The 27,951-nt window shown below is 46.8% G+C and overlaps 1 protein-coding gene across 1 annotated transcript in view; it reads left to right on the top strand.

Moving 5' to 3' along the window:
- The window catches only part of MRTFA (myocardin related transcription factor A), a gene marked incomplete at its 5' end in the record, with an annotated part of 95,104 nt that extends 69,206 nt beyond the window's left edge, over positions 1-25,898 (top strand). The window contains 13 exons of the mRNA XM_079532827.1: positions 14,052-14,107; positions 15,663-15,738; positions 16,402-16,563; positions 17,957-18,132; positions 18,597-18,752; positions 19,253-19,506; positions 19,843-20,014; positions 20,310-21,416; positions 22,549-22,680; positions 24,280-24,348; positions 24,391-24,516; positions 24,907-24,967; positions 25,380-25,898. Coding sequence (XP_079388953.1) covers positions 14,052-14,107; positions 15,663-15,738; positions 16,402-16,563; positions 17,957-18,132; positions 18,597-18,752; positions 19,253-19,506; positions 19,843-20,014; positions 20,310-21,416; positions 22,549-22,680; positions 24,280-24,348; positions 24,391-24,516; positions 24,907-24,967; positions 25,380-25,879 — 3,047 coding nt within the window. The 3' untranslated portion in view covers positions 25,880-25,898. The remainder of the gene's footprint in view (positions 1-14,051; positions 14,108-15,662; positions 15,739-16,401; positions 16,564-17,956; positions 18,133-18,596; positions 18,753-19,252; positions 19,507-19,842; positions 20,015-20,309; positions 21,417-22,548; positions 22,681-24,279; positions 24,349-24,390; positions 24,517-24,906; positions 24,968-25,379) is intronic.
- Positions 25,899-27,951: the final 2,053 nt, after the last annotated feature.

The raw sequence follows: 27,951 nt of genomic DNA, 5'->3' as shown, positions 1-27,951 counted from the left end.
AGTTCTGCTCAGTTTCACTTCACAGCTTTAGTAAAAGGCAGTGGCTCAGGTAAATGTTTTCTTCTTTCAGAAGTTTACCCCCTTCCCCATTTCACACACCATGAGGACAATATACTAAAGAATTTCTTTTTACTTCTATTTCTGGGGAACATGCTGTAATACGACACAGCGGCTTGACTCAGAGTTTGGTAAAGCCATAAGGTTAGGCTGTCAGCTCTCTCTCTGAATGAAGACAACCTGTCAGCACCACTCTGTAAGCTGAAGCAGCTCACTGGGAGGTAGTGACATACTCAAGATGTTTCTCAGCTCCCTGTTTAAAATTCTGTTACCAAATTAAATAGGAAAGATTGTCCTGTCTGGATACAGTTCATCACGCCTATCTTCTTATTTTTACCTGGATAGTTCATACATGTGCTTCTACAGAATGCACTTGGTTTTGGAAGAAAAACTCATGTCCTGGTGGCTGTGTGATTTGTGAATGCTTCCCAGAAGAAAATACTCCTAAATGTTCTTGACTTCTTTGTGGTCTTCTCCTTTAGGTAGATTGTAGGCAAATACATATTTTGTTCAGTAGTGGCTTTCTTCAAGGTGTTGCTGACCAAACTTGTGATTCCTGAGAGGGGTCTGTTTTACAGGCCCTTTGAGAATGAGGCTCTTTCAAGTAGTTCAAGCAAGGCACCCAGAGTAATTAGTCAGTCTTAAATTTGCTTAAAATACAGCCTAAATAACAAGTCTTTGCAGAGTTGTACCCTTCATTGCTTCATTCATGTCTTGTACGTGTGAATTTTATGACAGACCAAAGAAGAATGCCCAGTGAAGTATTATTGTGAAAATATTTGCACCACATAAAAAGGCTCTTTCTGCAGTTAAGAGCAGATCTGTTCTAAATATGATTTGAAAGTGTTTCCCTCCAAGCCATGCTGTCATTTACCCATACCTGCCAACTGGGAATAACCACATGTAGGGAAATGTTTAAAACATTCTTCGTCTAGGCCATTTTAATGAGAAGATCAATGTGAGATAAATTGTGATCCTTAAAGCAAAGTCCAGTTTTTAACCTGGAAAGTACAGGAGATGACTAAGGACCATGTTCCTGCTGAGACCTACTTACCACTGGCAATGTGCAGGTATCCAGAGTTCTATCATATCCTTACCCTGCACACTCTGTCTGTGAAAGCATTTAGAAACTTAACTGTGTTCCCATCATCTGCTACAAAGCATGGCTGTACTAAACCCTGACCCTCTCTCGAGTTCATTACTCAGGAAACCAGCCCTGTGCAGCCCTCTCTCATGGTTTAACAAAATTAAAACATGGAATCAAGAGGATGGTGTGGTGCTGAATAAAATGAGCCGGCACGGAACGCTCCCTCCACAGGAAATGCTGGTTGGCTTCTAGCTTCTTGTTTCCATTTGAAGAGCCTTTACACTCTCAAAAGAGTTGTGGCAGTTGTGATTGTATCTCCAATAGCCTTACAGCTTTGGTTGGAAAGGGGCTTTTGAAGTCAAATTCCTGATTGAACCTTCCTGCTGTACCTCACTTTGCACCACAGAAAGGTCCCAGAGTTTGAGAGTTGTGTTATATTGGGATGAATCTGAATTGAAGATATTCTGCCTGTGCCTAGCATTCATTCAATCCATTGGAACAGACCAGAGCTTGTCTGGCACAACACCTACTGTTTCACTATCACAGACAGATAGAGATGTCAGTTGATCAACATCAACTGTTTTTCTTGGCAAAGTTGTAGGTTTTTTTATGCTATCCTAGGTGTTCATTAAGATTTAGCATTCAATTCAATTCCTGGATCCTGCCACCAGGACCTGCAAAAATCTATGAAACAAATACGGTACCTGATACTTCTGGTTCTCCTGAATGAAGTACAAATCTTATGTGGTATTTGAATTCAGCTAGTGAATTGTAAGCAAGGATTTGTATTTTCAGGCTTCCTTCCACACAGGGCTGTTGGCCACTAAGTGGAGAACACATTTTGTGATGCTCATAGTAAAGAGCCAGGGAGAGTCACACCGTTCCTGCTTTGCTTGTTCAGAACAAAGCTGGGAGTTGCTTACTTTCCCCCATGTGGAATTCTGTTTATATAATAGAAAGGCAAATGTATCAACATTTTTTTTTTACCAAGTACACTTAATCTCGCTTGAGTAGCCTTTCCAGCCCACCAACCACACAGCAGGGCTATGCTTCACTAAAGAATTAGTGTAATGTAGTTAGAACTAAAACATTTATAAGCAGTGACAGAGGATTCAAAATAATCGAGTTTAATGCTTCATTAATTCCTGTTACTCTTCTGTTATCACTTTACATAACCTTTTACTAGCAGTGGGACTCATTAGTTGAAGATTAAAATTGAATATTGCCCAGAGGAAAGAATTGATAACTAAGTCTTCATCTGCATCTGATGTAGCTGTGATCTGAGCTAGGACTGTACCTTGAAACAAGGAAAGTTTTTACACTTATTCAGGTTTTGGCCTGTCTTCTGATGGTGACAACAGACAAGCTCTTTTGACTATTTGCTTTTTTTTTTTTTTTTTTTTTTTTTTTTTTTTTTTTTGTAAATATACAGAAGTGATTTTCATCTTATTCTCTTAAAATGCAAACTAAACAAAAACCGCTGGTTGTGCAAAGCTCTGTACTCTGCTATGCTGCAGAACAGTCAGATGCTGTCCATTTTTACAGTGTTGAATTTAAAGTTTACAGCTATCGTAAGTATTTTTTGTGAAAATCAAATCTTCAGTTTTTTGCTCTCACAAAGAATGTTTAACACAGCACCTAAGATACATCTGAGTAGGAAGACATGTGGGAAGTGTCTTCAACTAAAACAGCAAAACAATTGAAGAGGAAAGGCATTTGACCAGTGTAGCAATACTCTGCTTTGCAAAACATGTTGTGCTTTTTCTGTTTGTTTTCTCTTTCTGTTTTAAAGCTTTGCATACCCCTTGCTTGATCGATTGGGATTGTGATCTTTGGCTTCTGCCTGCAGACATGAAATAGAGCCAAGCGGGGAATGTCATCATGCAGCACAGTCCTGCCCCCAGAGCTGCTCTTTTGACCGTTAGATTCACCTAAACAGATGAAGCAGAAGTAGAAAAGTATTTCTGGGAATGTGCTGTGTGTTGCTCCATAACACTGCTTTGTGACTATCTGCAAGGTGCCTCAGGCACTTAGAAAAGGGCATTGTGTGAGCTGGAGGTTAGGAAGAGAACTTTGAGGAGCTTCCCTTTTGCCTCAGCGTACTTGGTGCTCACCAGTTTTTGTGCCTGCATCCAAGTGCTCTAGTAGTGTATTTGGGTTCTGGGATGCCGTGTATGAGGAGTATATGACTGGATGCAGAAGGCAGGTTAAAAGAAGAAAACAATACTGTCCTTTCCAGCACACAGTACTCAGCTCAAGTCCTCGTCAGCTTACTAATTCCTGCTGGCAATTTTGAATTTTCATCCCATGAGCCCTCTTCTATATCTATTGGATGCAGTACTGGTTTGTAATGTTTTGTCTTCTCTTGCCATGCCAACTGTTCAGTGCAAATCACTTCTTAATTGAAAGCAGAGCCTCCCTGATGCTGCGTGGTTAGAAGACAGCAGTTGGAATAGAATCCAGGAAGGACGGAGTCAGTATTGTCTTTCTGACTGTCTGTTTTTACAGGCCTCAGCCCTGAAGTGTGTCTGTGCTATAGGTGTGCAACACTCAGGTGCAGCTTTCTACTTGGACTTGTCTGTCAGTTACTGAGTGTATACCTGTGTGTGAGGTGTGGGCATCCTGTGCTGCTGGGTTTCAGACTCTCCTGAGGTGGAGATGCTTCAAATCTGGGCCTCACCACCCTCTGAATAAAGTTTTTCTCTCTCCCTAACATCTAACCTAAAACTCCCCTCTTTTAGTTTAAAACCATTCCCCCTTGTTGTATTACAGCCTGTGTAAAAAGTCATTCCCCTCCTGCTTAGACTCCCCTCAAATACTGGAAGGCCACAGTGAGGTCTGTCCAGAGGGGAGCTGAGGGAAACAAATCCTTTGTGGATATTGTCAAATCCTGATTCCTGTTATAGACAGTGGCTATGGTAGAGCATACTAGAATATTGTCAAAACAAAAGACTTCCCCTGCCAGCTTTTAAAATGTTTTACCAGTTTTACTTGTTGAAGAGGAGCATCTATTGGTGTAAATTGAGGAAAGCAAAGGTAGCAAGCTGTTAGAACACGTGCAGTTATCTAAATGTGCTGTGTTTTTCACAACAGGAAATGTTCTGCTGTTACATGGATGACTTCAGGTGCAATTCTTAATGCCTCTGCATTATTTCATCTGCATAATGGCTGTGATCGACAATGAGCTGCCGTGCCTGGGCAGGGTTTTACTGATTCAGAAGTGTTGCCCTGTGGCCCTGCAGTGGTCATTTCAGGATTGTTGTGTGTTCTATTTGAATTGCAGATAAACCGATTGCTTTAATCCCCTGAATGTGCCCTTCCTGCTTTGTGTTGTCTGTGCTGTGTATTAGCTCCAACATTCTCCTGCTGCTTTACACATCAGGACTTAGAAGTGATGTTCCTTGTATTTTTTGGAAGTCTATTTAGAGTAACAACACGAAGTTATACTTGCCTACCACCCCGTATCAGCTGTTCTGCCCGCCAATGCTGCTTCTGTCTCTTGTCTTTTTCCATAAAACATGCTGAAGTTGTACTTTCACGTAGGATAAGAAGTTCAGAGCAAACATATGGACTGTATCATCGCTACCAGATTTTAAAAAACTTAAAAGTAAAATGTCCAAACCCATCAAGCCTCGAAGATATAAAAATGAAAACTTTTTAAAGTACTTCTCTTCATCTCTGAAGCCTTGCATTTCCTGGTTCGCTGTGTATAGAATGCAATCTCAAGTACAGAGGCCAGCGAGTCTTTTGCAGTGCTAGATGCTGTGCTCTGAGAGCAGGACTGGAACACCAAGAAGGTGTCATAAACCAAACACTGCTGTGAGGACACATCCAGCTGGACTTCTGTTTGTGCCATGTCACACTGAAATCTGTAACTGGTTTCATTTTCACTTGATCATCATCCCACTGCATGTCTCCCAGGAATGCTTTGCTGCTTCACTGACTTGGATCTCTTGAAGCCCAGTTTCAAAGCCTTGAGGCTTTGTGGAAAGAAGGGAGCCTGTATGGTTAATCAAAGAACCTCCCTGCAGGAGCCCTAATAACTGCACCTGCTCTGTTTGTTTTTTGATTGCTGCATGTGTTTATTTTCCCTGTGTTTGTATCATCTGATTCATAAGACTTAGGGAAGTTCATTGTGTGAGCAATGGAAACATGCTGTCTGACCTTCTGAAGCTCCAGAGAGAAAAGTCTGTTCTGAAGGTTTTGACAGGCTGCATTTTTCCTAGCTCCCTGCAACAATCAAGTATTAAACTCTACTGGTTGTTTGCTGAGATGCTTGATAATTCAGGGAAGTAAAACTTGGTATGTCATGCAATTCTTTCTCCTTCATTTTCCCACTGTCTTTTTGGGTTAGTTCATTCTTGTTAGCTGGGAATGATCTCCCCTTTTTCTTCTCATTGCCACACATCTCAGCCAGCCTTGGCACTCCGTAATGATATCAGAAGAGTTTGCAAAGGGACAGTTACCCAGCCAAGAAGCAGGCATAAGGCCAGGTCTAGGAATGGATGAATCAATGGGTTTCCATTTCCTCTTCACTTTGGACACAGAATAATAACTGTATTGAAGCTTTCCATTCTTCTTTTTATTTTCCAATTAATATTTCAGTAATGCCTTTTGAATGCATAGAGTTAATGGGGATGCGCAGGGTGATCTGTACATTATCAGTGTTTGCTGTACATCTTCTTTGACATGAAGCTGTAGCAAATCACCCAGAGATCTGATAACTGTTACCATGGGTGACAGTTTCCACTTTGCTCCTGGAGAGGGTAAGGTCTCTGAGAAATGACGCATCTCTGTTAAGAGTTTAAATTAACTCATATGTTGACAAACTTGACAATTTGTCGGGCTTTCTCTGAGTTGTTTCACATTGGCTTTGACAAGCAGGCTCTTTTTTTGCTGTTACAGCTAACATAAGTCTTATCCTTCTGCTGTATCCTAAAGGAAAACTTCCAAGCAAACCAAGGGCATCACAAGTGTTGGTGCAGGAGATGGTGCGACACTACAAGGCAGGACTTCTTCAGCTCAACTTCACGGCGCGTGGCCTTTCATCCCCTGCCATGTCTCTAGCAGCTGAAATACCTCAGCGACAGGGAAGTCCCCTTAAAGCCATAGCCCTGTGACTGTGATGCCAGGCTTTGGCAGTGTTGGCAACAGTAATGATGTGGGAAGGAACCTTTATCCAGCCCCTGTTCTCTCTGGGACTAGAAACACTCACAGCTGGTAATGACAGTGATACTGTTATCAAAGGGTGTTAGTAAAGAGCAAAGCTGCTTTTGTGTGCATGCCAGAGACATGTTTCTTACCTTCCTAAAAATGTTTGGATTGTTTTTTGGCTTTTTTAATTTTTATTTATTTATTTATTTATTTATTTAATCTAAACTTTGCTTTTTCTGAGTTTGTAGTATTTTGGGGTTTGAAGAATCACAGTTTACCATTTGTGTTCTTACCCTTACATTGATACTCAGCTCTTGGTCTTAATCCAGGGGCTCTTATCCATGTCAGGGCTATGAAATCAGCAAGGATTCTGAATTATCATGAGGTCTGTGTCCCAAATGTGGAATTCGTGGGCGCTACATGAAGACAAAAGGGTGCTGACGGAGCACTCTTTCCACCACCTGTGTATTCCTCCTCCCCTTCCATATTCTTTCAGCATGCTGCTCTGTGATAATGCCCTGCAGCAAAATGACAGCTCCTTCTGTGCATGTGACCCCATTTTTGAATACTTTTGTCTTCCATGCCTTGAAGAAATGTTTTTTGGAAGTGAGGTGAAGAAAATGCCAACTGCCCTGATCTGTGGTTCAAGATTCGTGGCATACCAAACACCAAAAGCTACAGGGTGGGAACCCCACCCTGAACTGACAGAGGAAGTTGTGAAGCACACTCGCAGCTCTTTATCTCATCTTTTTACGAAAGCATATAGTAAACAAGAGATGGAAACTAGAATTTGGTTCAGAGCAGAGATGAATAGAAGCTGCAGCAGTAGGCCTTGCCTTTGTGAATTAGTCAGAGGCTGGTTTTGGATGTGACATGAGATTCTCTTAGTCATAGCAAACAAAGATTAATTTCCCTTTAAGAGCCAATCTTCATTCACTCTTTCGAATTTACCAGTAGCCTCCCTACAAATTGCATATCTGGCCAGCTGGTTTGCACTTCAGTTATCACCTTGCTGTCTCTGAAGAGATTGGTCCAAGTATAGAGACCAAGGAAAGCCCACTGGCTGTCAGGTCTGATTGCTGACTCTGATTTTGAGATCTTAACCTATCCCAGATGGTTTTCCAGTGTCTCCTCCTCCTTTGACACTTGAGCTGTGAGGATCTGGGAAAAAATTGTCTTTCTTTCTATCCATTATTTGGCTTCTACAGATCTTGGTGTCTTTTGTCAACTGCAGAAGCTAACGCAGTATACGGCCACTCTGACCTCTTTTTCTTAGCAGCTGGTTCAGACCTTCCTCTGCTATGTTTCGTTCTTAGAGTGGTTCTGATTTTGGTTCTGATTCCACTTATTTCTCACACTGGGTAACAGGAACTCAGATATCTCCATATGACTGTCTTGGAAAGCTTTGCAAGGCTTAAGTTGCTGTTTTTGTGCTTCTGGGTAAGCACTGAACAGAAGAGGTTGGAACCATTTTGCCTGGTTTTTTGTCTCTGCTGTTATGTTGGAGATTTGGATTTGATTTGGGTTTCACAAAGAATCACAGAATTGCAGGAGTTGGAAGGGACCTCAAGAGATCATCAAGTCTGACTTCCTGCTAAGGCAGGTACCCTACAGTAAGTCACACAGGTAGGCATCCAGACAGGTCTTAAATATCTTCATAGAAGAAGACTGCACAACTTCTCTGGGCAACCTGTTCCAGTGCTCCACCATCCTTACTATAAAGAAATTCTTCCGTGTGTTTGTAAGGAACTTCCTGTGTTCAAGTTTTAGGCCATTACTCCTTGTCCTATCACTGCACACCACCAAAAAGAGTCTGGCCTCATCCATTTGCCTCCCACATCCCTTTAGATATTTGCAAACGTTTATTGGATCCCCGCTCAGTCTTCTTTTCGCCAGGCTGAACAGACCCAGGTCACTCAGCCTTTCCAGAAGATGCTTCAGGTCCTTTATCATCCTTGTGGTCCTCTGCAAGAATCCATGTAGGAGATCCCTGTCTTTTTTGAAGTGGGGAGTCCAGAACTGGACACAGTATTCTAAATGTGGCCCCACTGGGACCACCTCTCTTGACCTGCTAGCTACGCTGTCTGTAATGCACCCCAGGATACCACTGGCTTTCTTGACCGCAAGGGCACACTCCTGGCTCATGGACAACCAGGACATCCAGCTCCTTCTCTGCAGAGCTCTCCAGCAAGTCAGCCCCTGATCTGTACTGATGAATGTGGTTATTTCTCCTCGGATGCAAAACCCTACATTTGGATTTTGAGTTACCTTGTTTATAAGCAGCTCCACCATGCCACTTGCAGCAGTATCTCCCTTTACTGACATTTCAATATCTGCAAATGCAACTTGGGTGGAGTTATGCATTGCTGTTCTGAACTCTGTGTCATAGGAATTAATACATTGCTTTTAAGCAAAGATGAGCAATTTCCATCTGTGCTTTGTACAGAAGGGCATTTATCATCAGAGGCAGTCCCGCATAGCTGCTGCTTAGCTTTGAGATCAGATGGAAGACCAGCAGTTCAACACAGATCAGCAGAGGGGCAGTCTGACAAATGGTGTCAGATGTGGAAGTGCACATAAAGCAGAGGTGTGTCACTGAATTCCTCCGTGCATAAAAAGTTGTCCCCATGACATTCATTGATGCTTGTTGAATGTTTATAGAGACCAAACAGTGGAAGTGAGCATACTGAGGTGGTGGGTGCTGTGTTTCACCAGTGACAACAGTGGGTCCCCTCTGCTGGTGTAAGTTTAGATGAGTGTGGCACGCAGGCTCTTGTTCATCACCAGTAAAAATGCATAGCTAATGGTGGTGACTGTGTTGAAAAATAGTGTTTTGTAGCTAAGAATTTACTCTATCAAACAGTTTTACTGTGCTCATTTTATCTGTTGTAGTTTCTATGAAAGTAAGTACAAGGCATTACTTTCACAGCGGCTCCCACTGCAGAATGGGTTTTTAAACCCAGCCTCTCAGTCCTGACTTTGGCTGGCTGGGCAGCTTCTGCTCTGTTGTGCTGACACAGTTATTTGTGGAGCTGGGCTGTAAATGAGCATACCAGTCCAGGTTAAAATAACTCTTTCAAAACAACTGTGATCTGAATCCACAAAATGTTGTCAGCATAGTTGAGAGCTTGCGTGCTTTGTCCCAGACTCAGGTGCAAGAATGAATGAGGGCAGAACATGGAAACTCACTTTATTGAGGATGAAAACATGAATATATCGTGTATAAAGAAAAGCAGAAAGGCAGGCAAAAGGAGTACCTCATGGGAAAGGTGCATTGGGGAAATCACTTAATCATTCTTGGATATATCAGCAGTAGAAAAGTACTGAGGAGGTGGAAATCTGTCAGTAGCTAATAACTGTGATTGTAGTTCAGCAAGATTTCAGCCTCTAGCAGCACTCTGTTCTCATCAGGAGCTCACCCCAAGTTAGCAAAGATAGCAAGGTTGGCCACGCAATCAGCCAGATCAAGGATTCAAACCACTCTAAGTAGCACATGCCATAGGGAGGAAGCAGCTAATTTTTGATGACTGTTGCCTAGTATTGCTCTTGGCATGGTATGGATGCCACTGGAATATCAGTGGAGAGGCAGAAATGAATGGGATGTGGTGAGGGGAAGAAGTCGCTGCTAAGGCTGTACCCGGCACTGGAACAAATATTCCTCCTCAGGAATTCACAATGTTTAACACCTTTTTTCACATCTTGGATTGAGTAAGGTGCTTGGTATAGGTCCACCTGATGTTTTCATGCTTGGACAATTCCAAGCTGTGGACAGAGTTGGTAAAAAAGTAGCATTGGAGTAAAGTCTTGGTGTCACATGGGGAGGGTGAGCACAGAGGGGGTTTTGGGTGAGGTGGGGAGAAAGAAGGTCCGTGGCTGATTGGTGACATCAGCTGAATGGTGACATTATTCACCATCGCCAGTAACTCTGTCTAAACAAGGAGCTAGTGTGTGTATTATTTAAGAATGCCTAGTTGGAAAATATACTCACTTTTGGACACTGTGCTCCAAGAAATATGCTGATCAATTGGAAGAAGTCCAGAAGAGAGTAAATGAGCAAAGGTCTGGGAAATGTTCTCTGTAAAGGAAGGTTGAAGTAACTGGCTTTGGTCATTTTATAGAACAGAAGATTCTAGGAGAACCAGAGTTTTCAAATATATTGGGATAAATGCAAAGAGGAAGAAAATATAAGTTGTTCTCTGTAATTATGGAAGCTAAGGCAAGGAATAATGAGGATGTATTGTAAGGAGGGAAATACAGGTTAAACATTCAGAAATGTTTTCAAATAGTATGAACATCTAAGCCTGCGGATAGTTCCTCTGCAGTAATACTGCATTTTGTCATCAGTGGTCTTCAAGAACAATAAGACAACTTACCATAAGGAGTAACTGAGTGTGTTGAGTATAGTTGAATACAGTTCAGCTATAGTTGAGTATACGTCAGATCTGTGCAGTCGGAAAGGATGAGGTGCTTTGAGTGTCTTCATCCTTACTTAGTGGGGTTGCATTTACTGCATTATGTACCAAGCACTGTGTATGCATGCCCTGCACCAGTGGTAGAAGTCCTGCCCCATGCCTTCCTACCTCAGTGCATTGTACCAGGGCTGTTAGCAGTGCTTCTGGCTCCACCCTTTTGGCTGCTCATCTGCGGCCAAGATCAAAATGAGACAGAATACCAGATATTGTTAGGAACAGTAGAGCTTTGTCAGTGTGGATAATCTTGAGTGAGATGGATAAAGGAGCACTCAGGCGAGCAAGCCAATGGGTATGGGGGCAGGAATGGGTTGAGGAATCGGCGCCAGGTGGTTGAGAAGGACAGTGCTGGGAACTGGTAGAGATGTGTGTCTGCTCAGCCTGTGCCTGAGGCAGCCCTGTGCCTCCCAGCTCCAGTCTTCTGCACAAGGATTTGTTGCTTTTTTTCCCCACTCGCTCTAATAAAGTTAGGGGAGGTACTGCCCAGCTCTTCCCTCCTTAGTAATTTCAAACCCAGCAAAATGTGCAAGGCTTAGTTAATTTTGGATGGAGTAGGATTTTACAACAGACGCTCTTCTGTCATCTAGCCCCATCCTGGATTGCTGAGGGAAGCAGTGAAGGATTTGTGCCCTCTTGACATTTCCAGAGGTCAGCTATGAAGTCCTCTGTCATATTGCCAGTGCAGAGCTGCAGCACAGCGCTTGTTTCCAAAGGAGAGACTGACATTGTTCTGTGTGTGGTTCTTCCCCTTGCACTTCTGCTTTGCCTTTTATTCAACTTCTTTACTTACTGTGTGATTTGAGAGAGAGGTTTTCATTTTGCTTTCATCACAGGGATGCTTTTCTCCTTCCTTTATTCGTCTTTATTGAAGGCTCCTCTTACGCTACTTGTGACATTGGTTGCACTCCTGCAGTTGACTTTTGCAACCATAAGCTGTGGCCCGGGAAATGTCATGTAAAGTTCACGTCCTGCCTCATACTGACGGCAGAGGTAAGAAAGGGAGGGAGAAGCACTCCTGTCATGCCAGCACGTTCTAGTGGCAAAGGGCCTTTGGAAACCCAAGAAGAAGCTTGCTGCTTGCGTCTCCGGTGTAGATTTTTATCCTGATTTATGTGCAGTCAGTGCGATCCTGTTGGCCAGCTTGCAAAACTTTCCCTGGTGGTTTCTCCCTGTTTGTATGGAACTTGACTGTATGGAACTTACCTTTAATCTCAGCGGGAACTGTTTGCCCCCCATCATTTGTATACTCACCCATTGCTGTTAGTTCTAACTCATTTAAGCCTACTTATTCTACAAATGATTCTTTGTAGTCTGAACCTCCTCTGGTACTGGAATTCCTCACATATTGATTGCATTCTGCTTTTACCCCATGATGTAAATCACAGAATTACAGAATCACAGAATCACAGAATGGCCAGGGTTGGAAGGGATCTCAAGGATTGTGAATCTCCAACCCCTTGCCACATGCAGGGCCACCAACCTCCCCATTTCATACTAGACCAGGCTGCCCAGGACCCTATCCAACCTGGCCTTGAACACCTCCAGGGACGGGGCGTCCACAGCCTCTCTGGGCAGCCTGTTCCAGCACCTCACCACTCTCTCTGTAAAGAACTTCCCCCTGACATCCAGCCTAAATCTTCCCTCCCTCACTTATATTTCCCCTTGTCCTGCTGTTATCTGTCCTTTCAAAGAGTTGATTCCCCTCCTGTTTGTAGGCTCCCTTTAGGTACTGAAAGGCTGCTATGAGGTCACCCCGCAGCCTTCTTTTCTCCAGGCTGAACAAGCCCAGCTCTCTCAGCCTGTCTTCGTAGGGAAGGTGCTCCAGTCCCCTGATCATCTTGGTGGCTCTCCTCTGGACCCTCTCCAACAGCTCTGTGTCTTTCTTGTACTGAGGGCTCCAGACCTGGACACAGTACTCCAGATGGAGTCTCACAAGAGCAGAGTAGAGGGGGACAATGTCTGCCTTAACATTTTGCCTTTCTTGGTGCTCCATTTTATTCTGTGGGAAAAAGTTTTGAAGTGCATTGGACGTAGTTTCTTGTATTGCATTTATGCACAGGTTTTATTTTTGAACAGCATTCCGATATTTCATTATGAAGTAGCATTTTAGAAGTACTTTAATCACTATTCTTCAGTGAAGAAGAGCATGAGCAGACTGTATTTCGTGGGACCTAGATGCAGCACTTTGGAGTTACTGACTGCACCAGTTTATAGACTTCTGTCTTCAAAAGAGCTTCAGAGTGGCTTTAAAGCTGAAAGCTCTTTGAACATTGGTGCTCAGCTTGATGGAAATTTAGAAACTCCATCAGGTAGTTTCAGATATGGATATTTCAGAAATAGGAATGAGTGATGTGCCCTTCAGCCAGCTCTGAACACAGGCCGCAGTGGGGCTGTTATGGAAAACAAGCAATTTGTGGATTTGGGAAAACCACGAGGAGTGAGCGGCAGTGACTCCACGGAGCTAGAAGTCATGTCACCTCTTTCTCCAGTTCTCCCATGGGACATGAGCTCTGTGTGCTGTGTAGGAGCCAGGCGGAGCGAGAGATTCTTCTAGGGTTAGTATGGTCCTGGACAGCGGAGGATTAGTTCCTTAAAACCTGATCTATTTTGGCTCTGCTTTTTTTACTAGTCTGGTGGGGGGGCGAGAAGGTCCATTAAATGGAGTGCTGCTGTTAATTCCTCAAGTTGTGGTTATCTGTCAGCAGGCAGATGCACTTTCCTGTCCAAGTGTTCTTGTTGTTATAGTAGTTTCTGTTACGTGGAGCAATGTATATGTCCTATTGTAGACCTGCAGAATCTGTAACCAGCCCATGCATGCACACAAAACACAGGTGCAAATGGAGGAAAGATTGGCAGCTTCCTTTGACATTAAGAGGTGGTAAAGAGGATTTACAGTTCATTAGGATCCTCCCCCGTGAGGATCCTTCCAACCATCTCATGCATCCCCTTGCTGTTTTGGTGCCATTCACTTACCTAAGGGTCCTGGATATTTTGTGCCATATCGAAGCTCGTAGGAAGAGTTTGTTGGAGGAGTTTGTTGGTGAACAGTGGATAGTGCACTTGGAGTGTAGCCCACAGAAGTCCAGGTCAGCTCCTGTGCTGTCAGAATATGACAGTTCATACAGCTTTATGCCAGCTGGGATCTGGTCCCGTGTGCTGGAAGATGCTCGAGGCAGTTGCTGTGGGCTATTTGTTAATTTGTTTGGCCTGGAAGGACTTGTGTTAAGAGAACTTCATCACTTGTACTCATTCTCTAAATGTGTTTTTTTGATTTTTTTCTACAGCTCTGAAAAGTCCAGCTGCATTTCACGAACAAAGAAGGAGTTTGGAACGGGCCAGGGTAAGATGCAATATGCTCCCAAAGATTTTAGGGAAATCAGGAGCAGTCTGTCTTGCAGTTTGGGCATCCCACACGATGCAGAAGGGAATCCTTTGCATTCTGAATGTGCAGTTATAGATGTTTTGGGTGGGATGTTTTTATTTGTGGTGCTGGTTACTCCCCAGTGAACAGTTGTAACTAAAAGCCACTGAAGACAGTACCTAGATTTTCCTTGGAGGTCACTGATATTTTTCTTCCTGTCATTCATTTACTGTATGTTATTATTTTTATAGTGTCTGCCTTCAGTAATGTGGATGTCATTGAAATAGCTGATTCCACCTCTGAGGAAAATGTGTGATTTTTTTCTTGTGTGCACATGCACTTGTTTCTCTTGGACATTAGAAACAGAAAACTTAGTTAATAGAGAGCATGCCAGCACTGAGATCATGCAGACTTCTGGCTTTACAGAAAGAGGAAGGCAAGCCTGAGCTAGGCGTCACCATCCACACTTCACCTTTGCTCACTGGGGGTTTCTTGGTGATTTCTGTTCCTCGGAAGGCCTCTGAGGAGAGGGGTTTGTTGGTCTTTTTTTTTTCTTTTTTTTTCTTTCTGATTAGTCTACAGGGAAATAAAACCTGTTATGACTGTGAGCCAAGTTCTGTTTTAAAACTAAAAGCAAGATGAGGCTAAAGAAGTAACATGGCTGTGATAAAAACCTGCAAGGCATGTTAGCACTTTGAGTTTGGTGGAAGGATTGGAACAATGGATTCTGCATTAAGACCAGTGTCCCAAAGGCTTGTGCTTTTTCCTCCATTTTTTAATAAACCCTTCTTACTAAGTTATCATTCTGGTGTGGGCACCTAAGCAAGTACGATGGAGTTCTCTGATTGATTGACTTTGATGTTTATTTCCTCTCAAGGTCATCAAGTTCCGATGGCCAGCACTTAGCAGTCTGTTACCCACTGCACCCTGGTTCCCTTCCTGGGACATGCACAGGGTAACAGGGCCACCTCCATACATCACTCCATCCATAGCACATTCTTCAAAGATGTTGCTAAAAGCAGCTCTGGAAGTGGGTCTTGGTAGCATTTAGAATTTGCCTGCCACGGAAGAGCATAGGGTCTGTAGCTTAATGAATAGCATGTCTTTAAATGAGAATATGCCCGAACCACAAGTCATGCCAAATGCCAACAGCGTATGAAAGTACTTGCTGTGAACAATGGAACGATATATTCATGCTGCAATGTGAAAGGAAACATCTGGAATTTCACCCTGGCATAAGCTAGTGGTGTTACGTAAAAGGCAAAAAGAAGGCTTCAGGTCTTGAGAAAATCCTTTCCAGTTTCAGTTCCATAGGGCAGCAGTGCTCTTTTTTACTGAGGGAATGTCCAGTAGAAGGTCATCTTCAGAATAAACTCGCTCTGTGGTGCTTTGGGATTCTGATACGCCCCTTCCTTCTTCAGAGTTTATTGAGATTTCAGTAGCAATTAAAGATGGTTACTTCTCTTGCTTGTCCAAGCTTATCTCCTGTGTCTGATCAACTAAAATTGGTTTTGCTTGTCTGTTTTTGCTGCAGACAGAGGACTATCTGAAACGGAAAATCCGGTCCCGGCCAGAGAGATCGGAGCTGGTTAGGATGCACATTCTGGAAGGTACAGCACACATGGAAGAGGAAGACACCAACAATAAGATTTGTCATAACTACTTATTGGCAGCTTTCTCTTGTGTCTCCAACCCCCAAATCTTTCCATTAGTTGGGAGTGGGCAGAATATCATGCTACAGGCCTGTGGCGTGATTTCTTGGGAGTGATTCAACAATCTCTGAAGAATCTCTTATGTAAACTCAGATTGTACAGTTTTGCGCAGCTGAGCCACAATGAAATAGAATGGGCACTGCTCTTCTGCTAGGGGATGGCACTGTAAAATACTGAAGTGGGAAGAAGGCAAATTTGATCTAATCAATGTGCACCTCAGTTTCAGAGAGGGAGTACTGTCCTGCTGCTGAGTACCACATCTTTGGACACAACTGAAAGGGAAAAGATGAATGAGAATCAGGTGACATTAGTTTGAGAACAGTGAGTTTATCCTAATCTAGAGTCACAGGAGCTGTTATGGTATCTTCATAACTTCAATTTACATATTATCTATAATATCTCTATATTATGTAGTTATCTAGTGTAATCTGCCATTATTTTCCTATACAACTATCTACCATTATCAACAATTACCTTTGTAAAGAGAAGTTAGGTACTGCTAAAGTACGTAGGTTGGTCATTGTTGAACTGATGCCATTGTATTTGCTTTTCCCTGAACAGAGACCTCAGCTGAACCCTCCTTGCAGGCTAAGCAGCTGAAGCTAAAGAGAGCCAGGCTAGCAGATGACCTCAATGAGAAGATAGCACAGAGGCCAGGTCCCATGGAGCTGGTGGAGAAGAACATCTTACCTGTGGAATCCAGCCTGAAGGAAGCTATTATAGGTGAGGCCAGAGGAGGGTCTGTGTGGAGGGCATTGCCCATGGTGTCTGTGATATCCTATCGTTTTGCCTGCCTGCTTAAGAGAGTGCAATCCCGTCATTGTTCTTATTTTCCCATCTCAGAGCCTTTCAGCCCCCAGGATTTTGCAAAACAGAATGCCCTCTGGAACAGATAGTAGGAGAGAGATGTTAAATTGTGTTGTGGACATTAAATTAAGAGTGTAGACATCCCAGAATACTGGAAGAGTGTTTACATACCCTGAGGGCTTGAAAGACTGCTGTAGATTGCATTCCCTAGATTCTCTCATTAAAAGTTTCCCCTGATATTGACACATCAGCAACCTTGGTCAGGGAGATCCCACTGAGTGACTCACATCAGGAAAGGAGACAGAACACAAACAGGTGTGATGAAACAAAAGCTGTCTGTGAACTTACAAACTTCAGAGAATCCAACCCCTTTAAAAATAAACCAGAACAGATGTAAATCATGCCAGTGCCATTCCAAGGGCTGTAAGGAATGCTGAGGAATAGCCTTCCCACCGCCTCAGCAGTGCTCTTTCCCATCTCCCCTGACTGGGCGTTCTGTGCACGACTGTGGTTACTCTTTCCCTCAAACACACACAGCTATTTTAAAGACAGATGGAACACAACTGTGAGCAAGGCTGCATACTTGTCATGAAAAAAAGGAAAAGAGCAGTGCTGGGGGAGGCCTGGCTTAACTATTGCACAGGAAATGGCAGAAGAGTAGAAAGAGTGAGCTTGTGAGCTGGCATATCAGAGAAGTGGCTTCCTTCTGACTCTGAGCAGAACACATCTCCATGGATTTCAGTTATGTTAGATGCAAATGATAGTATTTTCTGCTTACCAGGATTAATTTGAGATAAGTTGCTGTATGTGGGATGTGTAGACAGACAGAAATGTTAATAGCAGTCAGGGCCACTAAATCCACAGACCCTGTTGCTTATAAGAGTAGAGGACAACTCAGGATTCTGTCTTGAAGAGTGATTCTATCTTCCACCACCTAGGGTGAACACCAAAGAAAGCATGACTCAGCCCTACACTGACCTTTTTCTTTGGTGCCACATGGTCAGCAAATAGGCCGTGCTTCAGCTCTGGGTTTGGCTTCAGTAGCTCGTGTTGTGCTTCTTGATCTCATCTTGTGGAGAAGCAAGAGAAGTGGTTCACCCCAGTCCACATCTGTGCATTCTGCTGATAGCAGAGATGAATATAAACACTTCAAATGGATCCAACTTGGGTTTCATTTTCTCTTTTTTGTATGATACTTTAACTCAGACACAGTTCTCCATGCCTTCATTTTCTTTGTGAAAAATCTAGTGGCAAGTGAAACGATTTCTAATTCCACTTGGAAACCCATGGGCAATGTTTGTATTTTCAGTTGGACAGGTGAACTACCCAAAGGTTGCAGACAATTCCTCCTTCGACGAGGACAGCAGTGATGCCCTCTCCCCAGAACAGCCAGCCAGCCATGAGTCCCAGGGGTCTGTCCCATCGCCGATGGACTCACGGATTTGTGACCCTCTCCCTACCACCACTGGCACATCGCTAGCTCAGGTGAGAACGTGGTGGCCTCCTTCAGTGCCTTGGAGCTACTGCTGATTCATGGCAAGGGATCCTAAAATGCAAGGCTAAGAGACTCCGAAAAGGTCACAGCATAATCAGTGAGATTTCACAAGGGGTCTTAGCTGCGTGTGGCGCCGGTGATGTCCTCTGGTCATTCAGAAGTGCCCATAGTGGTGTCATGTGGGGAATGGGACAGTCCTGGCTGGTGAGGCAGGCTGGGCAGGCGTGCAGCTGATTCAGGCAAGCAAAGCTGGACATGCAAGTGTAGGATTTTGATTCCTTCTCTGCCCTTGGAAGTTGTGGTGCTTCTTGGGGACAAATGGAGTGGGTCAAAGGAATCTAATTAATCACTTGAATACTCTGCTGCTCCCCCTTAAGTGGGCACTTCCCACCACTCTGTTAAAATGCTTCCCTCCTCGTTCGTGTTCTCATTATGCCTTTCTCTGTCCCTGCAGGGTACATCCCAATTGCAGATTAGTGCAGACTCCAATGAAACACTTTTCCTACCTGAACAGCCGCCCCCGCCTCTGCCACCTCCACCTCTTCTGCCCCCCAGTCTTACCAATGGAGCAGGTCTTCCTGCTGCCAAGCCCCCACCGACGCTCATTAAGGTATTTTGGATGGTTTCTTCATTGGTGTATTCAGAAAAAAGATGAGATGATTATTCTGAAGAAGACTTGGAGTTGAAAGTGCTATGTTAACAGAAGCTAAGAAGGCTTATATACCAGTGTCTTCCTCTGACCCTATTTGAGCAATATATTTAATAGGTTCTTCTATTCCGTGAGCTGTTTACCTTTTGTGAAATGGGTCCTAAATGCAGAACGTTTTGAATCAGTTGGTGTTATTTATAACTAGAGTTAGTGAGCCTGATGGACGAGTGGTCTGGTGTGCTGGGAAAGATGAATGGCTGCTTTGCTGTGAGCGGTGTTACAGTGCTCCTGTGGGTGCTGTGGCTGTAGTATTGCTTGAGTTAGGGAGGCGTGGAAAGACCCTGAGGTCAAATGTGGAGAATTTTGAAACAAAAATCCCAGCGTGCTTTCTGGTTTATGTGGGGCCTTGTGTTATTTCAGGGTTTCCATTCTTATTTGCTTCCTTCTTTTCTTCTGAATAGCAAAGCCAGCCCAAGTCTGCTAGTGAGAAGTCTCAGCGCAGTAAGAAAGCCAAGGAGCTGAAGCCGAAAGTCAAGAAGCTTAAATATCATCAGTATATTCCTCCGGACCAAAAGCAGGACAAAGGAGCTCCTCCCATGGATTCATCCTATGCCAAAATACTGCAGCAGCAGCAACTCTTTCTCCAGCTTCAGATCCTCAACCAGCAACAGCAGCAGCACTACAACTATCAGACCATCCTGCCAGCTCCACCAAAGTATGGGTCCTAGGTGTAGCACTCTCTTAGGAAGGCCTTTCCAGTGCTATTACCAAACACATTGTGTTCTACGTGTGTGGTGTGGTGAACGGGTGTGTGATGCACTCGGTCTTCTTGGGTTATAGTGGGCCTCAGAAAGGGCCAATGTTGGAGATGGGTATAGCCTAGGGATGAATATAGCCAAAGGCGTGCTTTAATGCCTAGGGTGTTTCTGGACCTCTGTGATTGTTGGCATACAGAGGTACACAGATCCTCTTGGCAGGCTGCTCCTGTACTGAGAGCCTCCAGTGCCTTTCTGCCTTGATTTCGATGGCTGTGGTTTCTCTCTTCCTGCAGGCCTCCAGGAGAGCAGCAGACTGGTGCCAGTGCCCCAGCCATACGCAGTCTCTCTGCTGCAGTCAATAGCACATCTTCGGTATCCTCTGGTTCCGGTGGGCTGATGCGACAAAACAGTAATGCTGCAGTGGGCAAACCAGGCCCTCTCCCTGCCAACCTGGATGAGATGAAGGTAAAAGTTGGTGCTGCTCTCAGTCCTGTGGAATCGTACAGCTGTTTTGTTTTGCCATTGTCAGTGATGAGAGTCAGCACTGAGTCACGTTTGTGCCCTGGAGCAGAGCTGACATGGACTGGTGGTAGCTAAGGCTAACAGCTGGCAGTGCTGCCCTGCAGCCTGGACCTGAGATGCAAGTCTGCTGGCCTGCAGGGGGTCAGCTTGCTCCTTTGCCCCAGGGCTCTGGCAGCTGATAATAGTTGTGGTTATTGTGCTTGCTGTCTTAATGTTGCCCTCTTTCAACCCCCATCAGGTGGCAGAGCTGAAGCAAGAGCTGAAGCTGAGGGCCTTGCCTGTCTCGGGCACAAAGACGGAACTGATTGAGCGGCTCAGAGCTTACCAAGAGCAGAACGGCGCAGCCGGCCAAACAGCCTCCACTCCCAAGCCCAGCACTGCAGCCATTCTCCCCAAAGCTGCTGAGGTAGTGGTTGCTTTCCCAGCTGCCAGGCTGAGCACGGGGCCAGCCCTGGTCACCACTGGCATCGCACCAGCAGAAGTAGTTGTGGCCACAGTCACTGGTGGTGGTGTGATGAAGTTTGGCAGCACCGGCTCGACTCCGCCTGTTTCTCCCACTCCTTCGGAACGCTCACAAATGAGCACAGGGGATGAGAATTCAGCCACTGGGGACACCTTTGGAGAGATGGTGACTTCGCCTCTGACCCAACTCACCCTGCAAGCGTCTCCAGTGCAGTTCCTGGTGAAGGAAGAGAGCTCCAAGTCTGCCTCCTGCAGCGTCAGCGCGGCACCCAGGTCGGAGCGGTGCAGCACCGGGAACAGCAGGGATGCAGAAGTTAGGGACAAAGATCAGATGCTGCAGGAAAAGGACAAACAGATCGAGGAGCTCACCCGCATGCTGAAGCAGAAGCAGCAGTTGGTTGAGATGCTCAGACTACAGCTGGAGCAGGAGAAACGCGCTCAGCAGTCGCTACCAGCCCCGGCGGCTGCGGGAGAAGGAACAGCTCTCGCCTCCAACCCAGTAGCATTTGGTATCCAGGTCAAGAGTGAAAACGGTTTTCCGAGCTGCCAGTATGCAAAGCAATCCAGTGGCCAAACCGACCAATTCAACCCCACACCAACCTCTAGCCAAATGGACACTTCGAACCCAAGCCCAGTGCCAAAGAAAGCCGTGATGGTGAAGCAGGAGGTGCCAGCCACGGAAGCAGAGCCGCCGTGCCAGTCCCACAGCCCGCGGCTGTTCCTTGGCCAGCAAGGGAGCGCCCTGATCAAGGGCACTCCTCCTCCAACCCTCATCACCGACTCCACAGGGACCCACATCGTCCTCACCGTGACCAAGCAGAGCGCCGAGAGGCAGGGCCTCTCACCCCAGGGGAAGGCAGTGAGCAGCTGCCCGACCCCACAGGTAGGCTCAGATCCCAACCCCACTGCCGCTGTCGGACTCCCCTCTTCCTCTTCACGCTAGGGTCTAGGTTACCATAGGATCACTTCCTGTGTTGGAAATTCAACTCAGAGAATGCCAAAATAAATGCCCGAGACACTTGTGATGGTGGCTAGTAGTTCATGGCTATGTACATCAGAGCAGTGCAAGTAAATCTTCACCATAAAGACTGTGATTTGGCAGTGCTGAGCTGTGTACAGCAATGCATGTCTGTGCAACACAGGCTGTCCAGCGCTCTCACAAACACACAGTTCTGCCTCCCATGAGGCAAGATCTCAGGCTTGGAAGACAAGGGTTTGTAGGCACATTTTGCTACTTCTCAAAAGAACAACTGTGCCTGTGGCAGTAGAAAAAGCAGGGTGTATTTCACCCCTTGTTCCTTATTGGAGAGATTGTACTCAGAGTGATAGATCCATCACTTTGTCTGCTGAGAGCTGAAGTCAGACCCTCAGAGCAGACTTTTGCATCTTGACTGCTCTGTTTTAATGCACGTCAATATTTCAGGGTTAGCAGCGTCTTTCATCAGCGATGATCCACTATTCCCCTGTTGGCATGAATCCAGCACTTAGCAGAAATGTTCTAAGAGCTTTTTCCAGGAAGGCATAAATATGTTTTATGGCATAAGTCAAACTCCAGCATCTTCCACGGAATCAGGGAACGTTTCCATTCTCTGCTGCCACATTTCTTGCGCCTGCTGCACAGCAGTGGCAGTGTCTGCTATCAGTGACAGGCCCTGAGCAGGCTGCATTTGCTGTGCAGCAGGCGAGATGCAAATCAGCTAAATGCCAGGGCTCAGCATCACCCTTCACACTGCAGCTCCAGCTGCTGCTGCAGAAATGCATGGATTAGCGGTAGGTGCTGTGGCAGTGCTGCCACTCCGAGGAAGCCACGGAGAGCCAAGGGGCTTAGCCTGGCATTGCCTCCTCATCGAGGATGCCAAATCCTGCTGCACTTTGATTTCTCTGCTTGGTGAGACAGAATGATTGCAGTTCACAAAGATTAAAGAGTGAGGACAAACAGACTTCATAAATCCTTTAAGAATCACAATTATCTCCATGTTGTGTCAGGGGAACAGTTTCTCACTTCTTCTTTCCAGAGAGTACAATCATCGCCCACTAAAACTTCCAGCCAACTGCAGTGTCAGCCACCTGCAAGCACTCCTCAGCCTCCCACACCACAGCAGCAGCAGCAGCAGCAGCCCAGAGGCCTGAACCAACCTGTCAGAAAGGTAGCGTGCCGCCTGCTTGCTTTTTCCCTTTGTTTTCCTTTGCCTGCTGCAAGGTTCGTAGCACTGGTTGGGAGGGAACACATTCACCCACTCCTGGTCAGAGCCCATCATCACAGTGAGGGCTCACAGCAGCTTCTGCCATAGCTGGGTGAAATATCAGCCAGTGTTTCTGCAGGGGTTTCTACCAATTAAAAACGATGAAAGGTCAGAGTGGGCGGCCTGGGCTTGTAATGGTGCTCACGATTCCTGAAGGATTGCTGCTGAAATGAAGAGGTGGTTGCTCTGCAGAGACCATACCTGTTCATTGTGTCTTTGTGATCTGCAGTGCAGACTGGAGAAAGAGAGCACCTCTGGCATCATCCCTTCTCCAAGTGACAGCTGTAAAGACATCCTGCTGTGCACCTCCTCCCTTGCTAGCCCACATCAGGGATGACTTAGCTTGCTCTCTACCATGTAACTAAGAGACAGAAATATTTCTACAAAGAATTTTTAGACTTTGGAGGATCATTTCTGAGTCAGGTCCTGGAAAGGATAAAAAGATAGGATTAATTTCTAGCACAGTCAGAGCGGGACACCCATTTTGCAAAGGCTCGGTGGCTTAGTTCACGTTGAGACCTTTGAGGAGATGCAGAAGGTAAATGAAGAAACTGATTTCCCTTAGAATCCCTTGGCTTGCATGCTGTGGAGGCATCTGGAGCAACTCCCCAAATCCTTTTGCCTGCCTGCAGGTTGTTACACGGCACATTGTCTTTCTCAGCTCCTACAAACCTGCAGCCTTTCTGCCTCGATGGCTTCCACAGAGCGTCCCTGAAAACCTGTGCCCCTCTCAGGCAGACAGAGAACCCCAGAGCAGCTCAGTGGGCAGGCGCCTGGGGCTGCGTCTGTACACAGAAGCCACAGAGCAGACAGAGAGATTTCCAGGGAAAACAGGATGAGGTAGAGCATCAACACGTAAAAGGCTCAAACTGCCTGGGGATCACTGCTCTGGCAGAGCAAGTGTCAATGCGGTTCACTTGTAACCACTGCAGAGGCAAAGACCCCATCCACATGGTAACATTTCTTTTGGGCAGCAGTGTGCTGATTCATCTGGTGAAGCTGAGTCACCAGCTCTGCTTCCTGCAACACTACTTGGGGTTTCCTTTGGAGACGTCTGGTACTGCTGAGTGCTCTGGTGATCTTCACACCCTCAGGCTGTGGAATTTGCCACTAATTTGACACTGCTTGTGTCCCCAAAGCAAGTGCTGGAGGGGAAGAGGGGAGGATGAAGGAGAGGGCCTGGCTTGGAGGCTGAACAAAGTGAGGGAAGTGCCCTCTTCCAAAGTCCCTGGAGTTCCCCACTTGGACCAATGAGGCTTTCCCCATCATGGAGCAGCCTGATGGTGGTTTGTGGTGTGGTTGTCTTAGCATAAAAAATATCAGTGAGAGATTTCCAGCTGAGTTGAGGGGAAGTCTGTCTCTGTGTTATCGGTGCATAGTGCATGGAGTGCACAGAAGCCAGGCTGCTGAGAGGAGCGATGCCCAGGCAAGAGAAGGAGTGACATTCGTTAAAGAAACCATGAGCTTTTTCCTGATCATTCCTTATGTCTTTGCTCTGCACAGCCCCCATCCCAGCCCAGCTCTCCTGCTGCCCCCTCCCCTTCCCAGATGGACCTGGAGCAACAACAGCAGCAGCAGCAGCAGCAGCAGCAGCAGCAGCAGAAGCAGCAGCAGCAGCAGCAGAAGCAGCAGCATACATCGCTTTTTGGACCTCCTCCACCACCTCTCCCTGTCCCCTCAGTCCCACTGAAACAGCCACCAGGCTATGAAGAGGCCATGAAGCAGCAGCCAAAGACCCAGGTGAGAACAGGAGGAAAGGTGCTGCTCTAATTCCACTTAGATTCCTGACCTGGGCCACTGAAGGAGAACAGAGACAGAACAACCCCTTCTGAACCTTCCTATCCAAATTCCTTCTTGAAATTCATTCTGGAGGGCCTGGGGAAGATCCTATGCCCAGGAAAAGATCCCAAACTGCTCAGTGCCCAGTGGGTGTTAGAGCAGTTGCTGACTGCACCTTTGCCTCCAGTACCAGCCTGGGATCATGGAGGAGTCTGGTGCCATGGGTCTGTGTGCCGTCCATGCAGTGACAGCCCTGTTACTGGGATGAGGGAGGAGAGCCAGCAGCCAAGTGTCTTGCTGGAGGGAAGCTCCCCTGTAATAGGAAGCTAATCCTGTGCTTGCTCTCCCCAGGAGAATGGCTGTTCCAGCCAGCAGATGGATGACTTGTTTGACATTCTCATAGAAAGTGGAGGTAAGGAGACAAACCTGCATTTCCCATCCAGTGGGTTTGACCCGGGGATTATAGAGCACTGAGGGGAGCATGTGTCATGACCAAGGTCTTTACTTCTGTGTCCCTAGCAGTCATTAAAGCACCAAGGGAGATGTCAGATGGGCATTAATAGGATTGAAAAGCTGCTTGGTTGCTGTGCTGCATCAGCTCTGGGCACGTCTCTGCTCTGAGCCAATGCTTGGGTTCCCTGTGGGCACACCACAAGCTCCCTTCAGGCAGCAGAACGCAGGCATGGGCAGATTCCTTATCCCTGTCTGTGCTCAGTGATGGTTCGATCCTGGGGGGGTCCAGGTTGCCATGCTGGGTGGGAGGAATCGCTGCGGTGTTTGGCCACGCGTCTCCTCACCTGGCTGGCGTGTTTGTTCCCTTGCAGAGATTTCTGCTGACTTCAAGGATCAGTCATCCCCAGCTGGAAAAGAACCACCTGCAGCCCCGGCCTGCTCCTCACCGCCCAGCAGCCACCATTCCTCAGAGCTGGCGGTGCCGGTGTCGCTGGGGCAGACGGTGCCCGTGGGGCGGCTGGAGGACTTCCTGGAGAGCAGCACCGGCCTCCCGCTGCTGACGGCAGGCCACGATGGGCCTGAGCCCCTGTCCTTGATCGATGACCTCCACAGTGAGATGCTGAGCAGCTCGGCCATCCTGGACCACCCGCCTTCACCCATGGACACCTCGGAATTGCACTTTGCTCACGAGCCGGCCGGGGGCATAGCCTTGGATCTGGCTGAGGCTAATTTGGACAGCATGGACTGGCTGGAGTTGCCGGGGGGATCTGTCATGAGCCTGGCCCCCCTCAGCACCACGGCTCCCAGCCTCTTTTCCACAGACTTCCTTGATGGACATGATCTGCAGCTGCACTGGGATTCGTGCTTGTAACTCTGTGAGCAGAGACTGAAGGGAATGGGTGCGGGAGGGCACGGGCATGCAGGGGGAAGAGGCCAGTCAACCAAAAGAAACCCCAGAAACAAAAGAAAGAGAAAAAAAAAAAAAAGGAGCTCCTAGTATCTATACTCCTCCCCCACAGTGTTCCTCCCCTATGAAGCCAGCAGTGGCAGCAAGGGCAGACCCTCTGCTTAAACCACTGCCAGCAGAGCAGTGGGGCCAGGAGAATGGCTGCAGCTCTGGGGCGAGAGCAGAGCTGGCAGCCCCGCTCCCTCCTGCAGGACGTGGGCATAGAGCTGCAGGTGATGAATGCTTCTTGCAGCAGGACAGGGTGTGACCGGACCCGAGCCCTTCTGAAAGCAGCATCCCACTCCTTGCTGGCAGATCTGGAGCATTACACAGCCCCAGCTGCCCCAGTTAATGGTTGTGGAAGGGGATTATTCTACCTCTGGAGCAGGGCACAGAGGAGGGAGCTGCCAGGAGAGCTGCCTGCTGCCCCTGTGCCATCCGTCAGGGGTCACCTCTGCCACAGGGCTGTAAGGAATAGGCAGAACAGGCACCTTTTCCAAATGTAGCCAAAGGAAACCGGAGTTTCCCACCAACCTGGTACTCTCTGAGCTGGTTTCTAAAGTCCTGCTGAGCTTGGCAAAGGCTGCCACTTGCTTCACTTGCTTTGGGCTGCAAAAACAGACTTTTAAGGTGCTAAAATCCAGGTTAGATCTGTCCTTCACTGACCCAGGTCTCCAGCTGTGCCTGGAGTCAGCCTGCAGGCACTCTGCTCACTGCCCCCAAGCTGAGCAGGGCATCAGCCCACTGTCCTGGGGAGTGCAGAGGGGCACAGCTGCCATCGAGTAAACATATCATTAAGGGCCACGTGCAATCTTTCTCCTGCCTTCAGCTGTGCTACTGCCTCCCTGCAGCAGGTGACCCAGGTGTAAAGAAGAGCTCCTCCCACCTCCAAAACTGCCCTCCAGCCCCAAGGAGAGAAGGATGTCAGCCCCAGCAGCAAGGAAAGGGAAGAGGCACTGCTGAGAGGGTTTGTGCTGGCTCAGGAATGCTACTGTGATTGCCCTTTCTGAGGAGAACTGATGGGCTTCTGTCTCTGCTCTGCTGTGCCCACACCTCAGTGTTAAGAGGCAAACACAGCAATCAGCTGTGGCCTGGAACCTCCATTCCTGTGCACTTGCAGCCCCACAGTACTTGCTGTCAGGAACTGACCTGGCAGCTGGTTGAGCTCACACTTGCAGTGCAGCTGGGAGAAAGTCCTGCCTTCCTGAGCCCGATCTGCTTGTCAGCTACATGGGGAGCCACTTCCTTAATCATTTGTGGGGGATGCCTGCTGGCAGCTGCCTTTCTGCCCCCATTCCTTCTGTTGCCCAAGCCCCAGTCCCATCATAAAAACCAGTAACTGGGACTGGTGGACCATCCCTGCCCCTTCCTTCCACTCTTGCCTTCCTCACTTCTCATTTCTCAGGCCCAGCATGATTATGGTGGTTGTGCGTTGTGTGTACTGGGAAGCAGGAACCTGGCACAGAGGAGCAGAGGCAGGAGCACATTAGAAATCATGCTGCAGAGCTCTCGCAGCACAGGCCCTGACTCTTTGCTTTGAGATATGAACAAGGACAGTGTCAGAGCCCACCCAGGACAGCTGACTGGCCATGGGACCACATGGCACAGGAGGCAGACAGCATAGGAGAAAAGTGTGGCAGGGGAGCAGGAGGAAGATCTTTCCTCCATGAAGTATTTCACATGTTAAGGAGGAAAAATGAGGCTGCCTTTTCCTCAAACTCAAGCAAAATCAGCTGCTTTTAGCCTGCAGAGAGCAGCCCCCTCCCCCGAAAAAAAAAAAGAAACACCTGCGTGATTTCTTTTGTACAAATAATCACAAAGTGGCAACCAGCAAATAAAGAATGAAAGTATCCAAGTGCAATTCGCTCCTACGGAAGGTGGGAGCACTCCACCTGCACCCCAGGCCTGACTCAGCCATGGTTCTTTGCGCTGGGCCGGGGCCCCCAGCCCTTGCTGGCAGAGGTGCCAGCGCCCCTTACTGGTTTCACCCTTCCCCT

The sequence above is a fragment of the Tetrao urogallus genome, assembly GCF_951394365.1.
Source record: "Tetrao urogallus genome assembly, chromosome: 1".
NCBI lineage: Eukaryota > Metazoa > Chordata > Aves > Galliformes > Phasianidae > Tetrao > Tetrao urogallus.
This window is presented reverse-complemented; position numbering and strand designations above follow the sequence as displayed.